The 21,805-nt window shown below is 48.4% G+C and overlaps 2 protein-coding genes and 1 long non-coding RNA gene across 11 annotated transcripts; 1 reads left to right on the plus strand and 2 right to left on the minus strand.

The window, feature by feature from the left end:
• Positions 1–523: 523 nt before the first annotated feature.
• NRM (nurim) lies at positions 524–3,561 on the minus strand. 2 transcript variants are annotated; one of them, XM_003985882.6, is made up of 4 exons: positions 3,262–3,549; positions 2,492–2,688; positions 1,700–1,876; positions 524–1,350 (listed from the first exon to the last, which is right to left on the minus strand). In XM_003985882.6, the coding sequence occupies exons 1-4, from the start codon at positions 3,392–3,394 to the stop codon at positions 1,069–1,071; spliced, it is 789 nt and encodes a 262-aa protein (XP_003985931.1). In that variant the 5' UTR covers positions 3,395–3,549; the 3' UTR covers positions 524–1,068. The 2 variants fall into 2 exon arrangements, with proteins under 2 accessions (XP_003985931.1, XP_003985932.1); XM_003985883.6 differs by lacking the exon at positions 1,700–1,876 and having other exon boundaries at positions 3,262–3,561.
• LOC102899100 lies at positions 2,687–6,704 on the plus strand. The gene is made up of 4 exons (XR_002742224.2): positions 2,687–3,308; positions 3,737–3,890; positions 4,582–4,723; positions 6,459–6,704. It is a non-coding gene; the product is annotated as an uncharacterized LOC102899100 (long non-coding RNA).
• On the minus strand, positions 6,210–21,734 carry MDC1 (mediator of DNA damage checkpoint 1). 8 transcript variants are annotated; one of them, XM_006931521.5, is made up of 15 exons: positions 21,469–21,734; positions 19,116–19,254; positions 18,183–18,563; positions 18,028–18,097; positions 16,276–17,741; positions 15,485–15,550; positions 15,227–15,316; positions 13,502–14,278; positions 13,353–13,396; positions 10,627–12,648; positions 10,426–10,545; positions 10,115–10,297; positions 9,759–9,884; positions 9,537–9,647; positions 6,210–7,738 (listed from the first exon to the last, which is right to left on the minus strand). In XM_006931521.5, the coding sequence occupies exons 1-15, from the start codon at positions 21,469–21,471 to the stop codon at positions 7,571–7,573; spliced, it is 5,766 nt and encodes a 1,921-aa protein (XP_006931583.2). In that variant the 5' UTR covers positions 21,472–21,734; the 3' UTR covers positions 6,210–7,570. The 8 variants fall into 8 exon arrangements, 7 of the variants coding, with proteins under 7 accessions (XP_006931583.2, XP_006931586.2, XP_006931585.2 ...); XM_006931524.4 differs by lacking the exon at positions 21,469–21,734 and adding an exon at positions 21,082–21,350; XM_006931523.5 differs by lacking the exon at positions 21,469–21,734 and adding an exon at positions 20,921–21,074.
• Positions 21,735–21,805: the final 71 nt, after the last annotated feature.

Raw genomic sequence — 21,805 nt, forward strand, 5'->3', positions numbered from 1 at the left:
TCGCCCCCAGCTCACAGACTCAAGGCAGCGGCCCATGACTCAGGCCCCTCCAGGGACTTGGAGAGGAAGCAGCAGCTGCTGCGAGCCGGACCCGCCCTTCCCATCTCCTGCCGCTCCTCCCCACGCTTTTGCCTCCCCCCGCCCCCCACCCCGACAGCCTTTGTTACTGCGGGGTCCAGGGCCGCCACCAGGCTGCGGTGGGTCTGTGGAGAGCCGGGGCGGCTGGAGAAGTGCTCAGAAGCCAACGACTTTGGAAACTGGTTCCCCCACCAGAGCCAATGCCCCACTCTCTAGCTTCATCCTGTCTTCCATGGGTCCCCTGGTCTGCAGTGGGAAAATTGGGGAATTTGGAGGAAGGGGGACCGGGGAGATGGGGGTGGGTCTGCCGGAGTGGTCGCCGCCCAGCTGTCGCCAGAGGGCGCGGTGGCTGCCCAGACTCGAGTTTGGCGTGCCCTGGCTCCGCTTGCCTTCCGTCCCAAAGTTAGCCCTCTGGCTAGAGAAGACACTGACAGACTACATGGCATATGTAGAAAAAAAGGCTGAATTTTATTTTTCTGCTGCGCGTGTTCCTCGGGAGAACAGAAGAGCGGAAGGATCCTCTCAACTAGGTTAGAGGACAGAGCCAGGGGCAGGGCCTAAAGAGGCCAGTGGGGCAGGCACTACCATCAAACCTGCAGACTCTGCTCCTAGGAAGGGAAGCTGGAGGAGAAGGAGATCCCTGAGGCACAGAATCAAGTAACAGTGGGAGGGAAGTGGTCAGGCCCACCCTTCTTCCTTTATAAGGAGGTTCTTGAGGCAGGTGGGTGGGAGGGGATCAAGCGGGGGATCAAGCCCTAAACTGTGAGGAGACATAAGTTTCCCACCTCCTTTTCCTGGCTGGTGAGAAGATCTTGGAGGTCCAGTGGTTGAAACTCAAAATTTAGGTATGGAGCTGGGCCCAAGGAGTGGAGGCTCAAACAAGGGAAGGGACAGCCCCTTCAGTCCATAGATTTGGGCCTCTGGTCTGAAGCAGCCAGGGCCTGGATGTTAAAGGAGAGGAAGTGCAGGGCTTGGAACCAGGCTAGCTCTTCACTCAGCCTCACCTTCCTGGGGCCGGGAGAGCAGGTTGAGTTTTCTTTGTAACTGGGCCCGGAGGTAGCGGAGGTCTTGCTGGTCAAGTCCGTGAGCCAGGCCCAGGTAGAGTGTAAGGAGGAGAGCAAGGAGGAGGCGGTCAGTGCCCAGGGTGGGCACCACCCACAGCACTGTCAGCAACTCCACACAGACTGGGTGGCGCAAGTGGGAGAAGAGTCTCAGAGCCCGGGGAGACTTCAGGGCCAGAGGCTCACCCAGCCCCAGCACATGGTAGTATACCTAGGAGGGAGAACAGCTTAGAAATGAAGTCAAACCCTTTTTGCAACTTAGCCACCTCTTTCCTCCCTTTGGAGGAAACTTCCCCTTCTATAACTCAGGCCCAAGAACCACCCTTCTGAGACCTGGACTCCTGATTCTCATCTCTGCTAGGCCCAGGAGGCCTATGGTTTCTGACCTTTGAGGGAAAGCTGAGGGGAGACTCTCTTATAAGAAAAGGAAGTAGGCGAGGGAGTTGAAAGAAGAGGAAGGTGGAAGAGCATGGGAGGAGGAGGAGGAGGGAAATCCTTGAAAGGGAAAGAGGCATTCTAGAGGGAATCAGAGGTCTCAGGTAGCAATCTGGGAGCCTCACCTGTTTGAGGCCCATGAGCTCGGCGTAGTCAAAGACGAGAAGGATGCTGAAGATGAGGAGCCAGGCTATGACGTGGAGCACAAAGCAGAGAAGGGGCACCCAGGTGGCCCATGGCTCAGCTCGAGCCTCCCACAACACAGGGCCTCTGGGTACAGGTTCCCAGTACCGCATCACCAACTGGGAAAGGATGAGGGGCTGGGTATCTCAGCAGCCTACCCTTGAAAGACCTAGACCCAGAGGCTGCCCCCACCCCAGGCTGGCCTGCAGTTCTCCCCACCTCTACCATGAGCGTCATAAACAAAAATTCACCATGTGGAGCATCCCATGTGGGGTCCCAAGGATGTAAGGATAACCTGTATCTACCCTGAGGACTTAAGAGAACAGACGGGGGTGACCAGATAGGTACATAAAGTAGCCTGTGCCAAGCACACACTGAGAAAACAAATGTGTACTAACTGGGAAGCCTCCTCTTGAGACCTCAAGAAGTGATTCTGAAGAAAGGGTAGGACTGAAAGAGGTGTCACCAAAGGGATCTCAAGCAGAACAACATGAACAAAGTTGCAAAGGTGAGAATGCACATATGGTACTTGGGGAATGAGGAGTGGTACACCATTCTTGATAAGAAGAAGGATATGTGCTGTGGAGGAATGGAAGCTAAGATTAGAGTCCTAAACACCCTAAATTCCCCTAAACCCACATTTTATCAGAAGGCTAAGGTCCTTGCCCCTTCAACTGAGGGCACCCTTCTCACAGATTGTTTCCCTTGGGGACTCAGTGGCCAAGACCTCATACCTGCAATGCCAGGGCAGTGCATGCCACGTACAGTGACCTCTGAAGAACCCCAAAATATCGAGACATCCACGCCTTCACTGTCTCAGTTGCCATGAGGCTGTGCTGCCCCACAAATAGTATCAGGAGACCCAGATCCCAAGCCAGGGGGGCAAGGATGCTGCAGTCCTGCAGAGCAGCCAGCCATCCTTGGCGGGCATCTAGGGGGAGTTCAAGAAGGGGACAAAAGATCAAGAAAGTTTCAGGAAACACCCCCTACCCTAATCTCCTCTTGGGGGTCCCAGGCCATGTCCTTTAATGCTTTCAAAAGCCTTAATGCTTCCTCTCCTGGTTTTTCCCATATTGCTTTTCCATTCTCTGCCCTTTCCCTTTTCCCCAGGCCTCCTTCAGAGTGGGGAGGAGGATTCCTTCAATCACAAAAGGCTTGGCTAGAGAGGCCACCATTGGACTGATCCTCGTGTTTTCGGTACTCCAAATGTGCCCTCTTTTTAACACTCCCCTCTCCATAGTCCTCTCTACAAAAGCACTTTCCTTTCCTCTGCTTCTTATCGCCTTTTCCCTCACCACTCAGTCCTAACTTCCGCCTCTCCAAACCGCTAATCCCTGAGTTCCTAATTTAGCCCTCCGGTCAGCCCTGAAGCTTCTCGGGCTTTCAAGGTTCTAGTTCCCTCTCCCGGACTTCCCCTGTCATTTGTCTCGAAGCCCCGCCCTCCCTCGCTCTCGTCCGGCTCCACCTCCAGCCACAGAGCTCATCCTCGATCCCTTCCGCTCACCCGGACCCCCAGGCTCCGGGAGCCCTCCAAGAAGTGGCCGAAGAGAGGTAAAGCGCACGAACTCCACTCCGGTGCCAAAAGCCAGGATGAAAGAGGCGAGGGCAGCAGGGACGAGGAGCAGAGATGGGGCCATGGCGACACTCGGAGGGGTTGGGAAAAGGGCGGGTATGGGATTCCCGCGGCCGCAGGCCCCGCCCCCGCCCCCACCTCCAGCCTGGGGTCCTGCCCAGGAAGGCGTGGCTCCTTCGCGCCGCTGCCTCGGCGTGCGTTCTCCGCGCGCTTTTTTTTCACACTGTCCCTAGGGCGGGTCCCGGCGCCTTGACTGAGCCTGCGGTCGCCGCGTCATAGAAGGGAATGTTAGAATTCTGAGTGACAAGTGGAAACGTAGGCTGCTCTGCAGCCACTCGTGTGGGTTGAGTCGCAGCTCGGCTAGTTGTCTCATCTAAAATGAAGACCGTTCGTTCGTTTCTTTCAGGGTTCTTGTAGAAAACGAGAATTATAAACCGCCTTTTCTGTAACCTTAGCCACTAAACATAGCCAAAGTCAGAGGTTACAAAGCGTCGGTTAACGCTTCAAATAGGAAACGGTGAGAGAACGGAAGACTGTTGACCGAGGCTGAAAACCCAAAGGTCTGAATCACCTATTACATCTTGTTAAAAAGTTAGTGACCATTTTACCATAAAGTAAATTGTTTATTCTGTAACTTATTCTCTCCACTTGCCAAGGACAGAGAATTTCTCTGTAACACTTAGATTATTTCTAATAATGCCAAAGGCTGTTGATCTATAATCATGAGAATAACAATGTTAAATATTTGTGATAGAAAATTTTGTGTTGTAAACTTTGTAGTAGGTTAATTTTACCCAAGCTTGTGATAATTATGACTTTACTCTGCAAGCTCATAAGCCTGACCACCATCCACGAGTCAGAAACCGCTAAGATCTTTTGTCTGAATTTTTTCCTCCAGACCTATTTGTAATACCTACAGAATAACATATTTGAAAAGCAAAGTAAAAATAAGGTTTTCCTCCATCTGAATTAAACATCATGTTGCTAAGGACCTAGTCACAGTACCTATGACCATAGCAGGGACCTTAGAACATCATGTAGCGAAATCCTTCAGCTTACAGACATAAGAATATAAAGAAAATTTACCAAGATGAGAACTAAGTTGCTGCTAGTCCTGTGGGCTCATGGATGAGAAAATTGCCAGGCAGCATCCCAAAGCCTTTACTTTCCTTCTGTTGGAGGATCAGTACTCCCACCCTCCTCTGAATCAGTGCTGTTGTAAACTATACCAGTCTTATGTTTTCCCTCCAGATGCACCCTTCACCCTTCTTGTTCGAGGTTGTCCCGAATGGACTAAATCAATGAAAATCACAGCTTTTATTGAGGAAGCCCTCTCTGCATAACTGCTCTCTCCTCTCAACCTTTTGGACTTAGAGGTGGTCACAATAGAGCTGTGAGTACTAGGGTACTGTAACATTATGATTTCTCTACACTCTCCCAACTTCCTTGTCATTTTCACTGTATTAAACTCTCTCCAATTATCCTAATTTGACTGTGCTGTTATTTCCTGCTAGGACCCTGATAGAAATACATTATTTGTACTACTATAGTATTCATTGGAAGTGTAAGAAAAGATCTCTATTCTCCAGAAGTTTAAACTGGGGCACTTCAATGTCACTAAGTCAAGATGCAGATGAGTGCTAAAATGGGGGTATAGAGACAGCTAGTACTGTAAGGCGCCCCATGAACCTCAAGGCCATAGACAGTTTCACACAGTACAAGATTCTGAGTGTGCAAGGGGACTAATATTTATTTGGGTCCTACTGTGCTGACAGCTCATAGCCTGGAGCCTGCTTCAGATTCTGTCTCCCTCTCTCTGCCCTTCCCCCACCTTGTGCGTGTGTGCTCTCTCTCAAAAATAAATAAACATTAAAAAAGAGAGACATGTTTATATGTTTAAAAGTCAGCAGTATGTGGCAAAGCTCATGCTCTTTCTACTACACCAAAGTTTTACAAACTTAAGTATAATTTACTTGCAGAAAAGCCACTAACTAATCACCCATCTTTGTTATTAAAGTGAAATTCACATAACATAAAAACAACTATTTTAAAGAGAACAATCCAGTGACATTTAATACAATTCATAATGTGTGCAATCACCATCTCTATCTAGTTCCAAAGCATTTTTATCATTCCAAAATAAAACCCTATACCCATTAAGCAGTCACTCCCCATTTCCCTTCTCCCAGCTGCTGACAACCACTACTCTACTCTGTCTCTATGAATTTACCTATTCCAAGTATTTCATGTAGGTGGAATCATCCCAGGTGACTTTGTGTCTGGCTTCTTTCACTTAGTATAATGCTTTTGAGGTTCATTCTCAAAACATTGTAGCAAGAATTGATACTTCATCTCCTTTTATGGATGAATAATATTCTGTTGTGTGGATATGCCACATTTGTTTATTCACCTGTTAATGAACATTTTTCTTTTCACCTTTTGGCTCTAATGAAGTATAGATATGAACATCTGTGTACAAGTATTTGTTTCAACATGTGTTTTAAGTCTTTTGGGTGCACACCTACTAGTGGAATTACTGGGTCTTTTGGTAATTCTATGTCTAATTTTTTAGAAATTGTCAGATTGTTTACCACAGCAGCTGAACCATTTTATATTCCCACCAGCAATATGTGATAAGGGTTCCAATTTCTCCACATCATTGAAATCAACCAACTTTTAAACTTTAAATTTAAGGGGCACCTGGATGGTTCAATTGGTGGAACATGCAACTCTTGATCTTGGGGTTGTGAGTTCAAGCCCCACAGTGGGTGTAGAGCTTACTTTAAAGACAAAAATAAACAAATACATAAATAAGATGTAAGATTATAAATAAATAATACATAAATTTAAGATGTTTAAAAAAAACCTGCACTACACCATAAGGCACAGAGTGAATATTTATTTATCACAGAAATTAAACCTAAGCTCTAATTTTATAAATACTGGAAAAGCAGGCCAGAAAAGTGCAAAGATCTGCTCAAAGTCAAAACTAAAGAACACTTCTAACAAGATGGGGTGAAGAGAGAGGAAAATATTTTAGTAGCATTCCATACCTCCAACCTCAAATTTACTCACTCCAAGCATCCCTTCAAGTTCTTGACACTAAAATTGTTTCTACTCTCTTTCAGAGGATGAATAAGAATCCCAGTCAAAGAGGGAGAGAGATGGCTTCCAAACAGGAGGCAGGACACCATGTGTGCCACACAGCAGTAAGTACATCAGTCCTGCTAAGGGCAGCCACTTATGATATCTGAGAATGGGATTACCCAACTCTAAGTGGCCATTTGAGAAATCTGTGTCTCATCAGGTGACCCAGCTGCCTCCCACTCCTTGTGTCTCAATCTAAACACTGAGTGACCACTGACATGCTCCAACTCCTGGGCTGTAGTGTCTTTGTGGAGATGGTAAATAGACCTGAATAGCTTATAGGAGGCCCCTCCCTTCTCAAAGATGGGAGGGGTCTCTGCCTCAGTTTCCCCTTCTAGACAGCAGAGGGCTCTGGCTGTCCCCCACTGATATCATTATGGAACCCCAGCTGGGGTCCCTATTCAGTGCTGACTCCCCCCTCCTAGCAGCTGCTCTTCCAAACACACCCCTCCTCCTGCTGCCCCAGCCCTTGACACTGGCTGGCCTTCCCCCCCACACACAGGCCACGAGATGGGCTCCTGAGACCCTCCCCCAGCAAAGGGCTGCCTGCAGCTCATTCTGGAGAGAGAGAGCAGGCAAAAACTTGGACTGGCAGATAGAGGCCTGGGGAGTCAGAGTGCCTCAGTTTCCTCCTCAATAGCAACTGAGTATTTATAGTATCTGAAAGCAGGCTTGATACTTGATGGCACAAATGTAGACTTCATCTCCTTTCCCGCTTCCTGCAGGAAGCAGGATGGGGGCAGGTAGCACCTGGTAGGCAGGATGGTTTGCCCCTCCCTTCTCCATCCCTTCTGGAAGTTTTGGGGCCTTAGTGCCTGCAACAGCCAGCCTTGGGCAAATAAAAGACTAGGTTGTTTACTAAAAAACAAACAAACAAACAAACAAAAAAATACAAAAAAAAAACCAACTGTGGCTAAAATCTCATTATCTTTTTGTTTATCCATAAGCCTTTTTAGCCCCACCCATGTTCCAAGACAAATCAGGTCAGTATACCCCAATTCTTTCTAAAGCCCTAGGTTCTTTCTTCCAAATCTTTTCTAACACTTTATTTACTGGTCTGGGAGGGAAAACAGTAAGTACTGTGGTGATGTTTTCACGAGGATGACATTTCCAAAGTGGAGAGGATGAAGGCCTCTGGCTTGGCTTCCTGCTTCAGCACTCCTGTCAGCAGGAACTCAGGTGAGAGAATGGGCAGCCCAACCCGAAATGGAATAGAGCATCGAGAGAAGTCCTGGGAGCATGTAATCACAACTCTCTGAGGCTGGGAAAGACAGAGAGCAAAGACAAAGTCATGGGTGAAAAACAATCCTAGAAATAGGTTTGGAGTCCACAAATCAGTTTCAGCATCGCTACAATATACTTCCTGATAGGAAGCACACTTGCTGGAAGTACTCTTCCCAGAAAAACTGAACCTGAATTTATTCGAGCTTTTAAAATTAACTACAATTTACAAGGAATGTAAGAGATGGAAGAACAAGATAAATTACACAGCAAAGGAGCAAACAGAAAAACCCAGACTGGAACATTCTAAAGAACAACTGACATAGTTTCTGCAGGAAGTCAATGGAATAAGAAAGGCTGGGTGGGTTGGGGGGGTATCTTCTAGAGTAAAAGAGAATTAAGAGACATGCAATTGTGAGGGGAGCCTGGGTGGCTCAGTCAGTTAAGCAACTTATTTCAGCTCAAGTCATGATCTCAGGGGTGATGAGATGGAGCCCTGAGTTGGGGCTCTGTGCTGTCAGGGCAGGGCCTGCTTGGGATCCTCTCTCTCTGCCCCTTCCTGCTCACATGTGCAAGCATACTCTCTCTCAAAAATAAACAGGGGTGCCTGAGTGGCTCAGTTGGTTAAGCCTCCAACTTTGGCTCAGGTCATGATCTCACAGTTCGTGGGTTTGAGCCCCGCCTCAGGCTCTGTGTTGACAGCCGAGAGCCTGGAGCCAGCTTCAGATTCTGTCTCTTTCTGCCCCTACCCTGCTTGCACTGTGTCTCTCTCTCTCTCAAAAGTAAATAAACATTCGGGGCGCCTGGGTGGCTCAGTCGGTTAAGCGTCTGACTTCGGCTCAGGTCATGATCTCACAGTTTGTGAGTTCGAGCCCCACATCGGGCTCTGTGCTGACAGCTTGGAGCCTGGAGCCTGCTTAGATTCTGTGTCTCCCTCTCTCTCTGACCCTCCCCCCTTTCATGCTCTGTCTCTGTCTCAAAAATAAATAAAAATTTAAAAAATAAATAAACATTAAAAAAGTTTTTTTAAATAACCATTAAAAAAAAAGGAGATTGCAATTGTGGCAATACTTGGACCTCATCTGAATCTTGACTTGAATTATAAAGACACATTTTTGGCCAATTGGAAAAATCTGACTAATGGACTCTGAGAAAATGACAAGAAACTATTGTTAGTTTTGTTATGGATCAATAATGGCATTGTGATTATGTAAACAAACATATATCATTTCTTACAGAAGTATACTTTAAGTATGTAGGGGGAAATAATATGATGCTTGTAGTTTCCTTTAAGATACTTCAGCAAAGGGGCGCCTGGGTGGCTCAGTCAGTAAAGCATCTGACTCTTGGTTTCAGCCCATGACATGATCTCATGGTTTGTGAGTCTGAGCCCCGCATCAGGCTCTGCGCAGAGCCTGCTTGGGATGATCTGTCTCCCCTCTCTTTCTGCCCCTACCTTGCTCATACTCTTTCAAAATAAATAAACTTTACAAAACTTTTTTTAAGTACTTCAGCAAAGAAAAAAAAAGGGATAAATGCAGACGATATAGCAAAATCTAAGCTACCTTGTTAAATCTGAGTGACTGATATATGGAGGTTCATTGATATATGGAAGTTCTCTCTCCCTTTGTGTATATTTAAAATATTAAAAATGCAAAATAAAAATCCATTTGGAATCAGCAAACCTCTCCTACATTCCTATCCCTTTATATACCACAGAGCTTACCCCCACCCTCTCACTACTCTGTTTCTATCCATACCAGTATTCTCCAAACTTTTCCCATTCCAGCCACCTCTTTAACTGCCACCTCACTAGACCCAAAACATACCACCCATACCTTATAGGAGCGGGGCATGCTGGGTAGGACAGTGCCTCCACAGCAGCTGATGATCTCTCCCATTTGAGGTGGTGGTGGCTGGACTCCTGGGGTCACATGGATCTCATAGCCCTAAGCAGAAGAAAACAGTGAAGACCATAGATGTATGCACTGAAAGCCCATGAACAGCTGGAGAACCTCAGGAAGGAGGCCTGAAGCATGGGGCAGAAGACAGCCTCTCACCTCTAGCAACCTTCTCTCCCGAGCCCGGCTCAGGGCATCTCGAAGGCTGAAGCCAAAGTTCTTCTCCTGCTCAGGATCAGTCACCACATATTCATCCGGGGGCAAGAAGCAACCAGCCTTGCGGGACTAAGGAGAGCAGCAGTGAGCATCAAAGCTGAGCCCAGCCTACCACCCAGCTCTTCTGCTCAGCATGTGGACGGAGCTTATGAAATGTTCTTTGAATTAAGCTTTCTGCCTCATTCACCTCCCTTGTCTTCCTTTACCCCCTTTCCCCTCACTACTTTCTAGAGCATCATGTGAGCAGTCTTCTGCCATCAATATCTCTGCTGGTGTGCTATCACCTCCTGGCCTCTCACCTGGTGCAGCCAGTCCAGGGAGAGGATGGGGATCCCCCGCCCCAGGGCACACAGGAACTTGACCGTGCGGCGGACTCGATCAGTCACCAGGTGGGAAGCCTCTGCCACTGAGCTGGCCAGACTCCCACCCAGGGCCAGCACCGCCCGTTCTCCACGGGCATCCACCACACCTGTGAAGAGTACCTGTGGAGGGAGTTAGCCTAAGCTGGTCACGGCAACCCATGCCATCAGTGTCTATCTCTGAACCCCTAAGTCTCCTCCCATCCTCCCATGTCTGTCTCCCACCAAGCCCCACGCCCCTTCTCTCCTACTTTGGGTGCTGTGGACTCTTGGTTAGGTTTGACCCGCCGAAGGCTGTGGCTTGGGATTCCCCTGGGCTCCTCCTCTGTTTGGTCTCTCTTTCTCTTGCCTGGTCCTGGAATCACTGCCACCTGGGATTGAGAAAGATCTTGCTGGGAGTTTCTGAGCCTCCAAGCCCTTGCCTAGCTTCATGGCCCCAGCCCTCACCTCACCTCGTCCTTCCTTGGGCTCTCTGCTGAATCTTCTTCCTCTTTGTGGAGGGACACGGTCTTCTGTTGGAGCCGTTTTTGAAGTGGGGGTGAATCCACAGTAGCCAAAGGCCTCTTGCGGCTCTGAGAGGGCTTAGACTGGGGCTCTGGGGTGAACTCAGATCTGCCTGCTGCCTCTACCTTTTGGATCTGGGTAGCATGAGTGGGGGCCTCAGGAAGCTGGGCAAGAGCAGGCTCGGGAATGGTCCTAAGAGACTCCACTGCTCTCACTGCTCGTCTTTGGTTCTTTGAGGATCGAGAGTTAGGTTCAGGAGGTGCAGAATGGGGCTCATGGACAATGGGAGCTGTGAAGGACCCATGCTTCCTTGTGGCCCTCCGCTTCCTGCTGCAGTTGGCTTGAGGGATGGGCTCAGGGGGAACAGGCTGGCCTATGGGGTCAGGATTCTGGGATTCATGGGTGGTAAGAACTGGTACAGCACTTACTGTAGACCTTAGTGTCTTACCCTGACCACCCTCAGCTATAGCCTTAGGGGTGACCAATTGATCTATGGGGTTGAGAGATTCAAGGTCAGAGGCTGTAGATTCAATTGGTTGGGGGATCTTGACAGAGGACCTATGTATCCTTCCCCGAGTGGCCCGAAATGTAGGCTCAGGGGTGACAGGCTGATCTGTGGAGATGGAAGGCTGGAGCTCAGAGGCTGTGGGGACAACTGGCTCAGGGGTCTTGACCGAGGACCTTTGTGTCCTGCCCCGAGTGGCCCGAGGTGTGAGTTTGGGAGTGACAGGCTTGTCTGTGGGGGTGGAAGCCTGGAGCTCAGGGACTGTGGGGACAACTGGTTTGGGGGTCTTGCTAGAAGACCTGGGTGTCCTGCCCTGAGATTTACGTTTGGGGGTGACAGACTGGCCTTTGGGGGTGGTAGGTTGGAGCTCAGGGGCTGTGGGAACAGTTGGTTCATGGGTCTTGACAAAAGACCTGGATGTCCTGCGCTGAGATGTAGGTTTGGGGGTGACAGACTGGTCTGTGGGGATGGAAGACTGGACTTCAGGAGCTGTTGGGACAACTAGCTCAGGAATCTTGACAGAAGACCTAGGTATCCTGCTATGAGTGGCCCCAGTGAGGACAGACTGGTCTTTGGAGGTGGTAGGCTGGAGTTCAGGGGCCGTGGGGACAGTTGATTCAGGAGGGATCTTGACAGAGGACCCACGTGTCCTGCCTCGAGTGACTCGAGATGTGGGCTCAGGGGTGACAGGCTGGTCTTTGGAAGTAGAAGGCTGGAGCTTAGGGGCTGTGGGGACAATTGCTTTGGGAGTCTTGACACAAGACCTACGTGCCCTGCCCTGAGTAGCCCCAGATACAGACTCAGTGAGGACAAACTGGCCTTTGGAGGTGGAAGGCTGGAGCTGAGAGGGTGTGGAAATAACCGGTTCAGGGGTTTTTACAAATTTATGTGTCCTGTCCTGAGATATGAGCTCAGGAGTGACAGACTGGTCTTTAGAGGTGGAAGGCTGAACATCAGGGGCTGTAGGGACAACTACTTCAGGGGCCTTGACAGAGAACCTTTGTGTCCTACCCCGAGTGATCCGCGATGTGAGCTCAGGGGTGACAGGCTGGTCTTTGGAAGTGGAAGGCTGGAGCTCAGGGGCTGTGGGGACAACCAGTTCAGGGGTCTTCACAGAGGACCTACGTCTCCTGCCCCGAGTGACCTGAGATGTGGGCTCAGCACTGAGGGGTTGGTCTGTGGGAATGGCAGTATGAGGTTCAAGGGCTACAGAAGAAACTGGAGAGGGTGTCTTCCTGGAGGACCCTCGGAGCCTGACTTTGGATTTTGGCAAGGGAGTCTCTGGAACTTTCTGATTCCTGTTTTGCCTGGTCCTGGGAATGGGCTCTAAAGAAGATGGAGAGGAAGAACAGAAGGGCTGAGGCACAGGATGTTTTTGACTCTGAAAGAGGAGGGGGTTTTGGTGTGGGGCTGAAGCTTCAGGCACTGCAGGAGGCTGACAAGCATCTGTAGATTCCTGATCACCCTGAGGAGAAATAGAAGCAAGTGAGGGAGGAAGAGGCAGAAAGAAGACAGTACTTGAATACTGTTCTTGATACTTGTTTATGGTTAGACTGTGTTCCTGGCATTTCACTTGTCTATGACCTCCCTTCCTAAGACTGGAAACTTCCTGGGGAGGGAGCAGTCCTCGTTCCCACAGACCCCACCTCATGCTAGAATAGTGTTCTCCATAGATGGATGATGGCAATAAGAGGATGGTTGGGGGGCGCCTGGGTGGCTCAGTCGGTTAAGCGTCCGACTTCAGCTCAGGTCACGATCTCGCGGTCCGTGAGTTCGAGCCCCGCGTCGGGCTCTGGGCTGATGGCTCGGAGCCTGGAGCCTGTTTCTGATTCTGTGTCTCCCTCTCTCTCTGCCCCTCCCCCGTTCATGCTCTGTCTCTCTCTGTCTCAAAAATAAATAAACGTTAAAAAAAAAATTTAAAAAAAAAAGAGGATGGTTGGAAAAAAGAGGGAAAAGACACAAAAAAATTGGATATTCTGAGTTAGGTACAGGGAGACAGAACTTGAAAAACAGATACAGAAAATGACAGGTGCCAAGGGAAAGGGAAAGAAACCAACTAAGGAGTGGTGACAACAGATTAAAACTGGGAAGACAGAGAAAGGAGTAGATTGGAGCAAGGTTAGGGGAAGGAACAGTGGAATAGGAGGAGGCAGAAACAGCAGCTCTCACCCTGAAGGCCTTCTCAGCAGGTGGCACCTCACAAGTCAAGTGGCCTAGACAGAAAGTAAAAACAAGTGTAGCTGAGGTCTAAGCAGTCAGTCACTTGGGGGTTGATTAGCATGAAGGCTAACCTGGGGTTCCCCTCTGTCTTCACTTACCTCTCTGCTGCCTCCTGGGGCTCATTGGGACTCCCTCTCCTCCACCTGACTGGCTCCCAGAAGCTACTGAGGCTGAAGCAAGTCCCTGATGACTGCCTGTCCCTGTTTCAAGCTCTAGTGTTGGACTGGAGGCTTGCCCTTCCTGGTCCTGGCTCCCTTTCTCAGTCTCCCCTCTCTGTGGGCCTCTCTCCAGTATTATTTCCGGTACCTCAACTCCTAATCCATTTGGCTCACCCTCTCTCTCTAGTACTAATTTCTCTGTTTCTCTCTCAAATATTTCTCTTGCAAGAATCTGCTTTTCTATTTCTTTCTCTTGTATTTCCCTGGTTATCTCAATTTCTACGTTCAAACTCTCCATATTTCTTTTAATACTTGCAATTTTCACCTTTTGGTCAGACTCTTGTCCTTGAGTATCTCTAGCTAACACCTGTATCCCTCTGGTTAACTCTTCTTCTCCTATCACATCTTCTTGTTCTCCTGATGGCAGGTTCTCAGTTTCCCTGTCCAATGGTCCTCTCTCAGGGGCCACCCCCTCTGCTGCTTCTCTTGGTATCCCCATGTCTTTCTCCATAGTCTGCATCCCTTTGTCCTGAATCCCCAATGGCTCTATGTGAACTGGGCTTCCTGGATTTTGGCCTTGTGGTATTGTCCAAGGTGTAGAGAGGCAGGATCCATGGGCATCAAGAGGAGCAACAATGGGCTCGGGCTCAGGGGCCTCAGACTCTCTTGGACAGAATGGCTGTGTTGCCAAGACCTCCCACGGCTCATCCAAGGTACCTGGAAGGAGACAGGGAGAGAGAGAGATACAGATTGAAAATGTAACAGGTTGAGAAAAGATTAAGATAAATTCATGAACAGTAAACCTAAATGGATTATTAAAGGAAAGTTGGGAATAAGGAGGACAGTTATAACATTTAGTATTTGTCTAAAAAATAAGACCGCACACACATACATAAATTCTCATAGGGGTGCCTGGGTGGCTCAGTTGGTTAAGCATCCAACTTCAGCTTAGGTCATGATCTTGTGGTTCATGAGCTCAAGCCCCACATCAGGCTCTCTGCTGTCAGCACAGAGCCCGCTTCAGATCCTCTATCCCCCTCTCTCACTGCCCCTCTCCAGCTCGTTCTCTCTCAAAATAAATAAATAAAGTTAAAGGGGCGCCTGGGTGGCGCAGTCGGTTAAGCGTCCGACTTCAGCCAGGTCACGATCTCGCAGTCCGTGAGTTCGAGCCCCGCGTCGGGCTCTGGGCTGATGGCTCAGAGCCTGGAGCCTGTTTCCGATTCTGTGTCTCCCTCTCTCTCTGCCCCTCCCCCGTTCATGCTCTGTCTCTCTCTGTCCCAAAAATAAATAAACGTTGAAAAAAAAAATTAAAAAAAAAAATAATAAAGTTAAAAAAAAAAGTTCTCATAGCAGCCTCTTTAAAAATGACGGAGGGGCGCCTGGGTGGCTCAGTTGGTTAAGTGTCCGGCTTGATTTCAGCTCAGGTCATGATCCCATGATTCGGGATACTGAGCCTTGCATCAGGCTCTGCATTGACAACGAGAGCCTGCTGGGGATTCTCTCTCTCTCCCTCTCTCAAATAAATAAATAAACTTAAAAAAAAAAAATTAAAAAGATGATGGAGATGGAGAAACATCAGCAAAAGTCAAACAATATGAAAAAAACATGTAGAGGGAGAAAGCAATGATGCCAAGTTAGGGGCATGAAAGATAGAATAGCTTATACCTGTATCCTGGAAGCTACAGCAGGAAGGACCAGGCTCTTGGGGTAGAGTAACCAGAAACGCCTGGGTGGCTTCATCCTCCATGCTCTGGGCTGTTGCACAAGAAAAGCCAACTCAAGCACAGCTCCTCCACAGAACTCCAGGGTCCCATTCCTGGTTTCTTGCCTCACCCATGCTAGCTTTCACAACCTTCAAGGACCACCACTTTGGGCTCCCAGGTCCCACCTGCACCAACATCCACATGACATGGATGTCCTCACCTTCCAGATTCTGATTGTCTCTCTCCACAAAGCACTGGGTAGCCTGTAGGTCCAGGTCTTCAGAATCTGGTGGAGGAAGAATAGAGGATCGATAATAAAAACTCTACCTGACCCTTAATTCCTTACTCTCTCTACCATTTTCTCCCTAACCCAAATCCTTCTGCAATGGACCAAATGTGTGTATCCCCCAAATTCATATGCTGAAATCTAATTTCCAACGTGAGTTTATTAGGAGGTGGGGCCTTAGGGAGATGATTAATACATGAGGATAGAACACATGTAAATGGGATTGATACCCTTAAAAAGAGACCCCAGAGGGGCCTGGGTGGCTCAGTCGGTTAAGCATCCGACTTTGGCTCAGGTCATGATCTCGCGGTCCATGAGTTCGAGCCCCGCGTCGGCCTCTGTGCTGACAGCTCAGAGCCTGGAGCCTGTTTCAGATTCTGTATCTCCCTCTCTCTCTGCCCCTCCCCCGTTCATGCTCTGTCTCTCTCTGTCTCAAAAATAAACGTTAAAAAAAAAAAAAAGAGACCCCAGAGAGTTCCCTTGTGCCCTCTGCCATGTGAGGACATAGTAAGAACACAGCTGCCTATGAACAAGGAGGCAAGTCTTTACCAGAACATGACCAATCTGGCATTTTGATCTTAGACTTACCAGCCTTCACAACTGTGTGAAAAATAAATTTCTGTTATTTATAAGCCACCAGTATTCTGTTATTACAGCCCAAATGGACTAAGATACTCTATAAGCATTCTTTCTTTTAGGGGTCAAGGGAGAAGGCCAGCACTTACCACCGTGGTTGTCTCCAGAGTCCTGGGTCCTGTCCATATGTGGTTCTCTCTCCCTTTCTATGGAGGTCTGGGCTCCCTCTCTCTGTGGCTGGATGGATTCCCCTGAAGTGCCTGTGACCACCAGATCATTAATATCCTCCCTTGAGACAGGGAGGTGATCCTGCTCCACCTGTGACACAAGTGACCCACCCTGGGCCCTCGCCTCAAGATCTCTCTTGTGCTCAAGAACAGCTACAGCCCTCTTTGCCCCAGCATCCTCTTCTGCTGGAAGCTGGCTCTTTCTTATATCTGCCACCACTGAAGCTGCTAAGGATATGCCCTCCACATCTGTCTCACAGTCCCCAGATGGAGGTTGGGCTTCCTCTAGATGCATCACAGGCAGCTTCGCTTGGCCCTCTTCTACTTCCACATCTGTTTGATCTGTCCATACCACAGGCACCTGATGCTTCTCCACAAGTATAACAGCTGACCCTGGTGGGACTTTCTCCTTCACTTGTATGTTGATGTCCACTGTGGCAGAGGCTTGGCTTCTCTCCAGATGGACCGCAAGTGAGCTCTTATCTTTGTCCACCCCTAGATCACTGTTTTGGGGAGGAGGTTGCCTCTTTTCTGAATATGCCTTGTCTGTGTGACCCTTGAAAACAGTTCCTCTCTTTTCCATTGGGAGCCCCTCCTCCTCCATGTCTGTGTCGCTGTCTCTCCCAGTAGAGGTTTGGTTTTGCTCCCGAAGGGCCACAGGTTGGGCCCTGTCCTCTTCCAAATCTGTATCTCTGTTCCATGTAGTGGCTCGGCTCTCTTTCAGATGTGCCAAAGCGAGTGCTGCTAAGACTTCTTCCTCACCATCTGTATTGCTGTCAATCACCACAGAGGCTCGGCTTCTCTCTAGAGGGACTGCCAGCTGGATCTCACCTTCCCCCACATCTGTATCACTACCAGTTGGGCTCTCCTGTAGATGTACCAAGGCATGTGTCCGAGGACTCTCTGTACTAATTCCATGGAAGATTTGCCTCTTCTTCATAGGAACTACAGCTGGGGTTGCAGGGATCTCTTCTTCTTCCACATCAGTATCACTGTCTATGAAGTCAGAAGGCTGAGCCCTTTCCAAATGGACCACAGCAGGCCTTCCTGGAGGCCTGCTCTCATCATCCACATCTGTGTCACTGTCTTCCCCAGCAGGTTGGTTCCTCTCCAGTATCACCCCAAGTGGGACCACCCCATTCCTTGCATCCCTTTCAACTTCTGTGTCATTGTTTCTCTCTTTTACTGAACACTGATTCTTTTCAAGCTGGATTTCAGTTGCCATAGCTGTAGACTGTTTTGTCTCTGCAGTGGAGCCTCTTCTGGCAGTTGAGGAGGCCTCTCCTGATGCTGGATGTTGACTTTCTTCCTCATCTGTGTCACTGTCCAGGTTGAATGCAAAAGGTGGCCCAGGGCCATCTGGGGCAGGGGAAGGCCCCTCTTCATCACTGTGAAGGGAACAGAAAGCAAAGAATCTAAAGCATGTTTCCCAAGAAGGAATATTCTACTCAACAGGGAGCTCCCTGAGAGCAGACACAAGGCAGTAGCTGTTTTTTTTCTCCCCAGCAATTAGTTCTCTACTTGGCACGTCAGGTTAATTAAAGTTCAGCTGAGCAAAAGACTATGTGCAATTCCCTGGCCCCACTTTCATGATAATCATCTCTCAGAGATGGATCCTATAGCCCTGGTTCCTCCTCCTTTTGAAGACTCAAGTATCTGGTCCTCTGCACTCACCTCTCTGGAACCACTGCAGCTAGAGGGCAGGTTCTTGGTTCTTTCACCACACACCTTTCTGAAGGAGAATCTATAAAGAATAGAAAGGAGTAAGTTGACTATTTTAAACTCACCATCCCCATCTTCTCACCCACCCTCCCAATACACAAACATACCTACTTCCTCCTCTGAGTCCTCAGCCAACAGGAGTCCCTGGGGTTGAGTTCGTCCCTGTACCCTGGGTGTCTCTTCTATAGTTAGAGGGCCCCGGGAAACAAAGGCCAGGGGAACATTCAGGCGATGGTACTGGCAGGGCAAGTCAGCAAAGAGAATCAACTCCTGGTCCCTCAGCCGATGACTCACCCCTGGGCTTAGGACCTTAGGAGGCCTTAGGACTTGAGTACCATTGAGGCTACCACAATCTTGAAGGACAGGTGCCTTGTCCCAGGCCAAGATTTCAATCACTGCATGTTGTTTGGAGATGGATGAAAAGGGCAGGATCACAGAGCAATCAGGCATTCGGCCTACCATATTCTTCCCGAGATACAGAGGGAAATCTAAGAATTAGAGAGGTAGATAGATTAAGGCCAGAGTCTTGGCCTGCTATCAGGAAAATATTCCTGTTAAGTACCCCACTACTAACTCAAGGTCTCCACATACACAAGAAAATAAAAGGCTGTAGTATACCTAAGTATTGAAGAATATAAGCAATGTTATTCATTGTCAATATCTATCCATCCATATTGGGTTTTTTTCTATTGTGGTAAAATATATGTTAAAATTTACCATGTAACCATTTTTAAGTGTACAGTTCAGGGGCATTAAGTACACTCACATTGTTGTGCAACCATTGCCACCATCCATTTCCAGACTATGCTCAATTTCTATCTGAATCTCTTCACCTTCTCCTACCAAAGTAAAATTGAGCCCATTGAGTCCAGGGCACTTGCCTGGAACAATCAATTCAATCAGCCCCCTCTTCTCCATTCCCAGTGAAAAACATTTTCAGATCTCCTTGAAATATATATAAGCTTCTTGCAACCTTCCAACTACCTCCCCATAAAAATAAGGGGCCTGTGTCAGTACTCGAGCATCTAATAACCTCTGACCTTTTTCTGGTCCATGGGCACTACTGAAGATATGCAGTCGTCCTACGGGCTCCAAGCTACACCCCAAGGATTCACTGGGTATCTCTTTCTCCTCCTCTTCCTCAACCTCCCAGTTAATAGCTTGGGTGTCTTCCATGACCTGGGAAAGAAACACATTATCATCATCTCTATCACAACATTTAATTAAAAAATATTTGTGATGGTTAGTGAGTTGGAGCTCAACATTGGGCTCTATGCTGTCAGCACAAAGCCAGCTTTGAATCCTCTGTCCCCCTCTCTTTCTGCCCTTCCCCCACTTACACACATGCACATGCTCTCCCTCTCTCAAAACTAAATAAAAATTTGTGACTATGATAAAAAATAAATATTGGTGGGGGATAAATATTACAAGGTCCCAAGTACACAAATACATACAAACACACGTGCTTACGTACAGAGACAAACATTTTCAGAAACAATGTTTGCCTTAGGATATACAATATACCGATAGTTTTCATTCCCGTTCTCTATTTTTTAAATGCTGATTTGCAACACACAGTTTGAAAAAAAAAACATTTCAAAGGGAGCCAAATTATGCTAAGCATCAACTATGTGTTGGGCATTGTGGTATATGTCAGGCATAGCAGACATAGGAGGCATGCATTTAGGAAAGTAATGCTAAAAATATTAAATGAGTTGCTCAGAATAACATAGCAAGTAGGTGGAAAGGACAAGAATAAATATGCTTCTGGAGGCAAAGTCCATGGTTTTTACACTTTGCCAGAACATCTCAGTATGATCAAACTGCAAAGAATCCTAACAGCTGATATACATACATGCTTGCTATGTGTGAAGCACTGCTCTAGTTAGTTTATATCTACCTATCTCTATATATGTACATATATACATATAAGTACATATATTAATATACACAGATTCAGTCCTCACAAGAATCTTGTAAACAACTATTACTATATTCTATTTCTCAGATTAGGAAACTGCAACGTACATGGGTTCAAGAACTTGCCCAAGATCACCAAGATACTGTCCATCCTGTTTAACATTTGGTGGCTTTTCATGCCCACAGAATAAAGTAAAATCTCAACTCCATAGCAAGACCTTCCATGATCTGAACCTCAGGTCCTACAATGTATGCTCCCCTCCCCCAAAGCCTATGGTTCAGCCATATGGACCTTCTCCCCAATTTCCCAACACAGTTCCTGTTGTCTCCCACACCTGCATGCTTTAGCCAGTACCTTGGCCCTTAACTCCTAGTTTTCTGATCCAACTCCTACCCATGATTTATGATTCAGTTCAAATGTCACTTCCAACAAAGCCTTTCCTGGAGTCTTCCCTGCTTTCTGGCATTCTTTGTGTACCCACATGTTCCACAGTGGTCAGTAAACTTGTCTTTCCCCTAACCTTTCTCACTATATTGTAACCAGTACTTTCCATTTCTGCCTTCACACACCCTCTCGAGAACTGGACCAGCAGAACTGTGTCTTTTCCCCTAGGGCACATCATATTCGCTCGACAGTACCTATTGTGTACCTGGTACTGTTCAAACCAAACATAAAATTAACCCTGCCCTCCTGTTGAAAGGGGATGAAAACTCAAAACAGGATGGGTGGAACTCACTTAGAAGGATGCCATCCCAGAGGTTAATTGTTGACAGGGAAAGTAGGACGCGTCCATGGGGATAGTGCTAACTCCGTCCTTAAGACTGGAGGATTCGGAGGGAGCCCGGGACCCTTGGCTCCAATCCAGTGGACCACCATCTTTGATCCCTACCCCAGTGGGTTCCCTCCAGGCCCAATGTCTCATACCTAAACTCGGGGAGGGGCGTCAAGTAAGGATGAGTATTATAATCCGAGAAGCAAACTTCCAAGTATCCTCCGCCCAGTCGCACCCAAGGCACGCCCCTCCCGCCCTCCGGGAGAACCAAGATGGCACCCGAGGAGTCGTGGGCGAGGCCCCCAGAACTCACCTACTTTGAGTCCCCGCGCGCGCCACCAGTAACGGCCACGACCCAGTGGCGCTAGAGCTCGTGCCGGGAGGGAGCCGATTCGCTGATTGGCTCCTGCTGCTGTCTTTCACAGCCCTGCTGCGCGACGATTGACGAAGCTCCCAACGCCGACACAAAGCCCCGCCCCCACCCTTAACAGCTTCAAGGGGCTGCTTCTCCCGGGAACCCGAAATCGGTTGAGGGAGGCGGCAATCGGAGGTTGCTCTGTGCGCACAGAATCGCGCACCTCGATTGGACAGCTCCGAGGCACAACCCACCACCGCTTCACCACCCACCGCCCACTTCCCGCGTAGATTTCCAAACCGCAACCACAGAGTCTGGCTGCCGCTGGCGGATAGAGGGGCTTACCATAGTCGTTGCCGGATGCGTTTACTGCAACCAGAGAGCCTTTCCCCGGTCCTCCGAAACATGGAGTCCGCTGACTCATGAGAAATGAAAATGAGGTGTGGGTTGCAGTCGTGGCTGGAGGCTGCAGTTTGGAGAACGGCCCGTAGGCGTGGCGCTTGAGGACTCCCTCATGGAACTTCATTTCCTTCTGATTTGGCTTTTTTAGTAGAAGTCATGTCTGTTGCTCCCTGAGAATACATCCCTGATGGACATTTGGTCATTTTCCTAAGGATCCGTAGGCGAAGAGAGAGAACTGTTTTGTTAACTATCTTAAAGGTTGACCAAGGTCTTTCAAGAG

The sequence above is a fragment of the Felis catus genome, chromosome B2, assembly GCF_018350175.1.
Source record: "Felis catus isolate Fca126 chromosome B2, F.catus_Fca126_mat1.0, whole genome shotgun sequence".
Classification (NCBI taxonomy): domain Eukaryota; kingdom Metazoa; phylum Chordata; class Mammalia; order Carnivora; family Felidae; genus Felis; species Felis catus.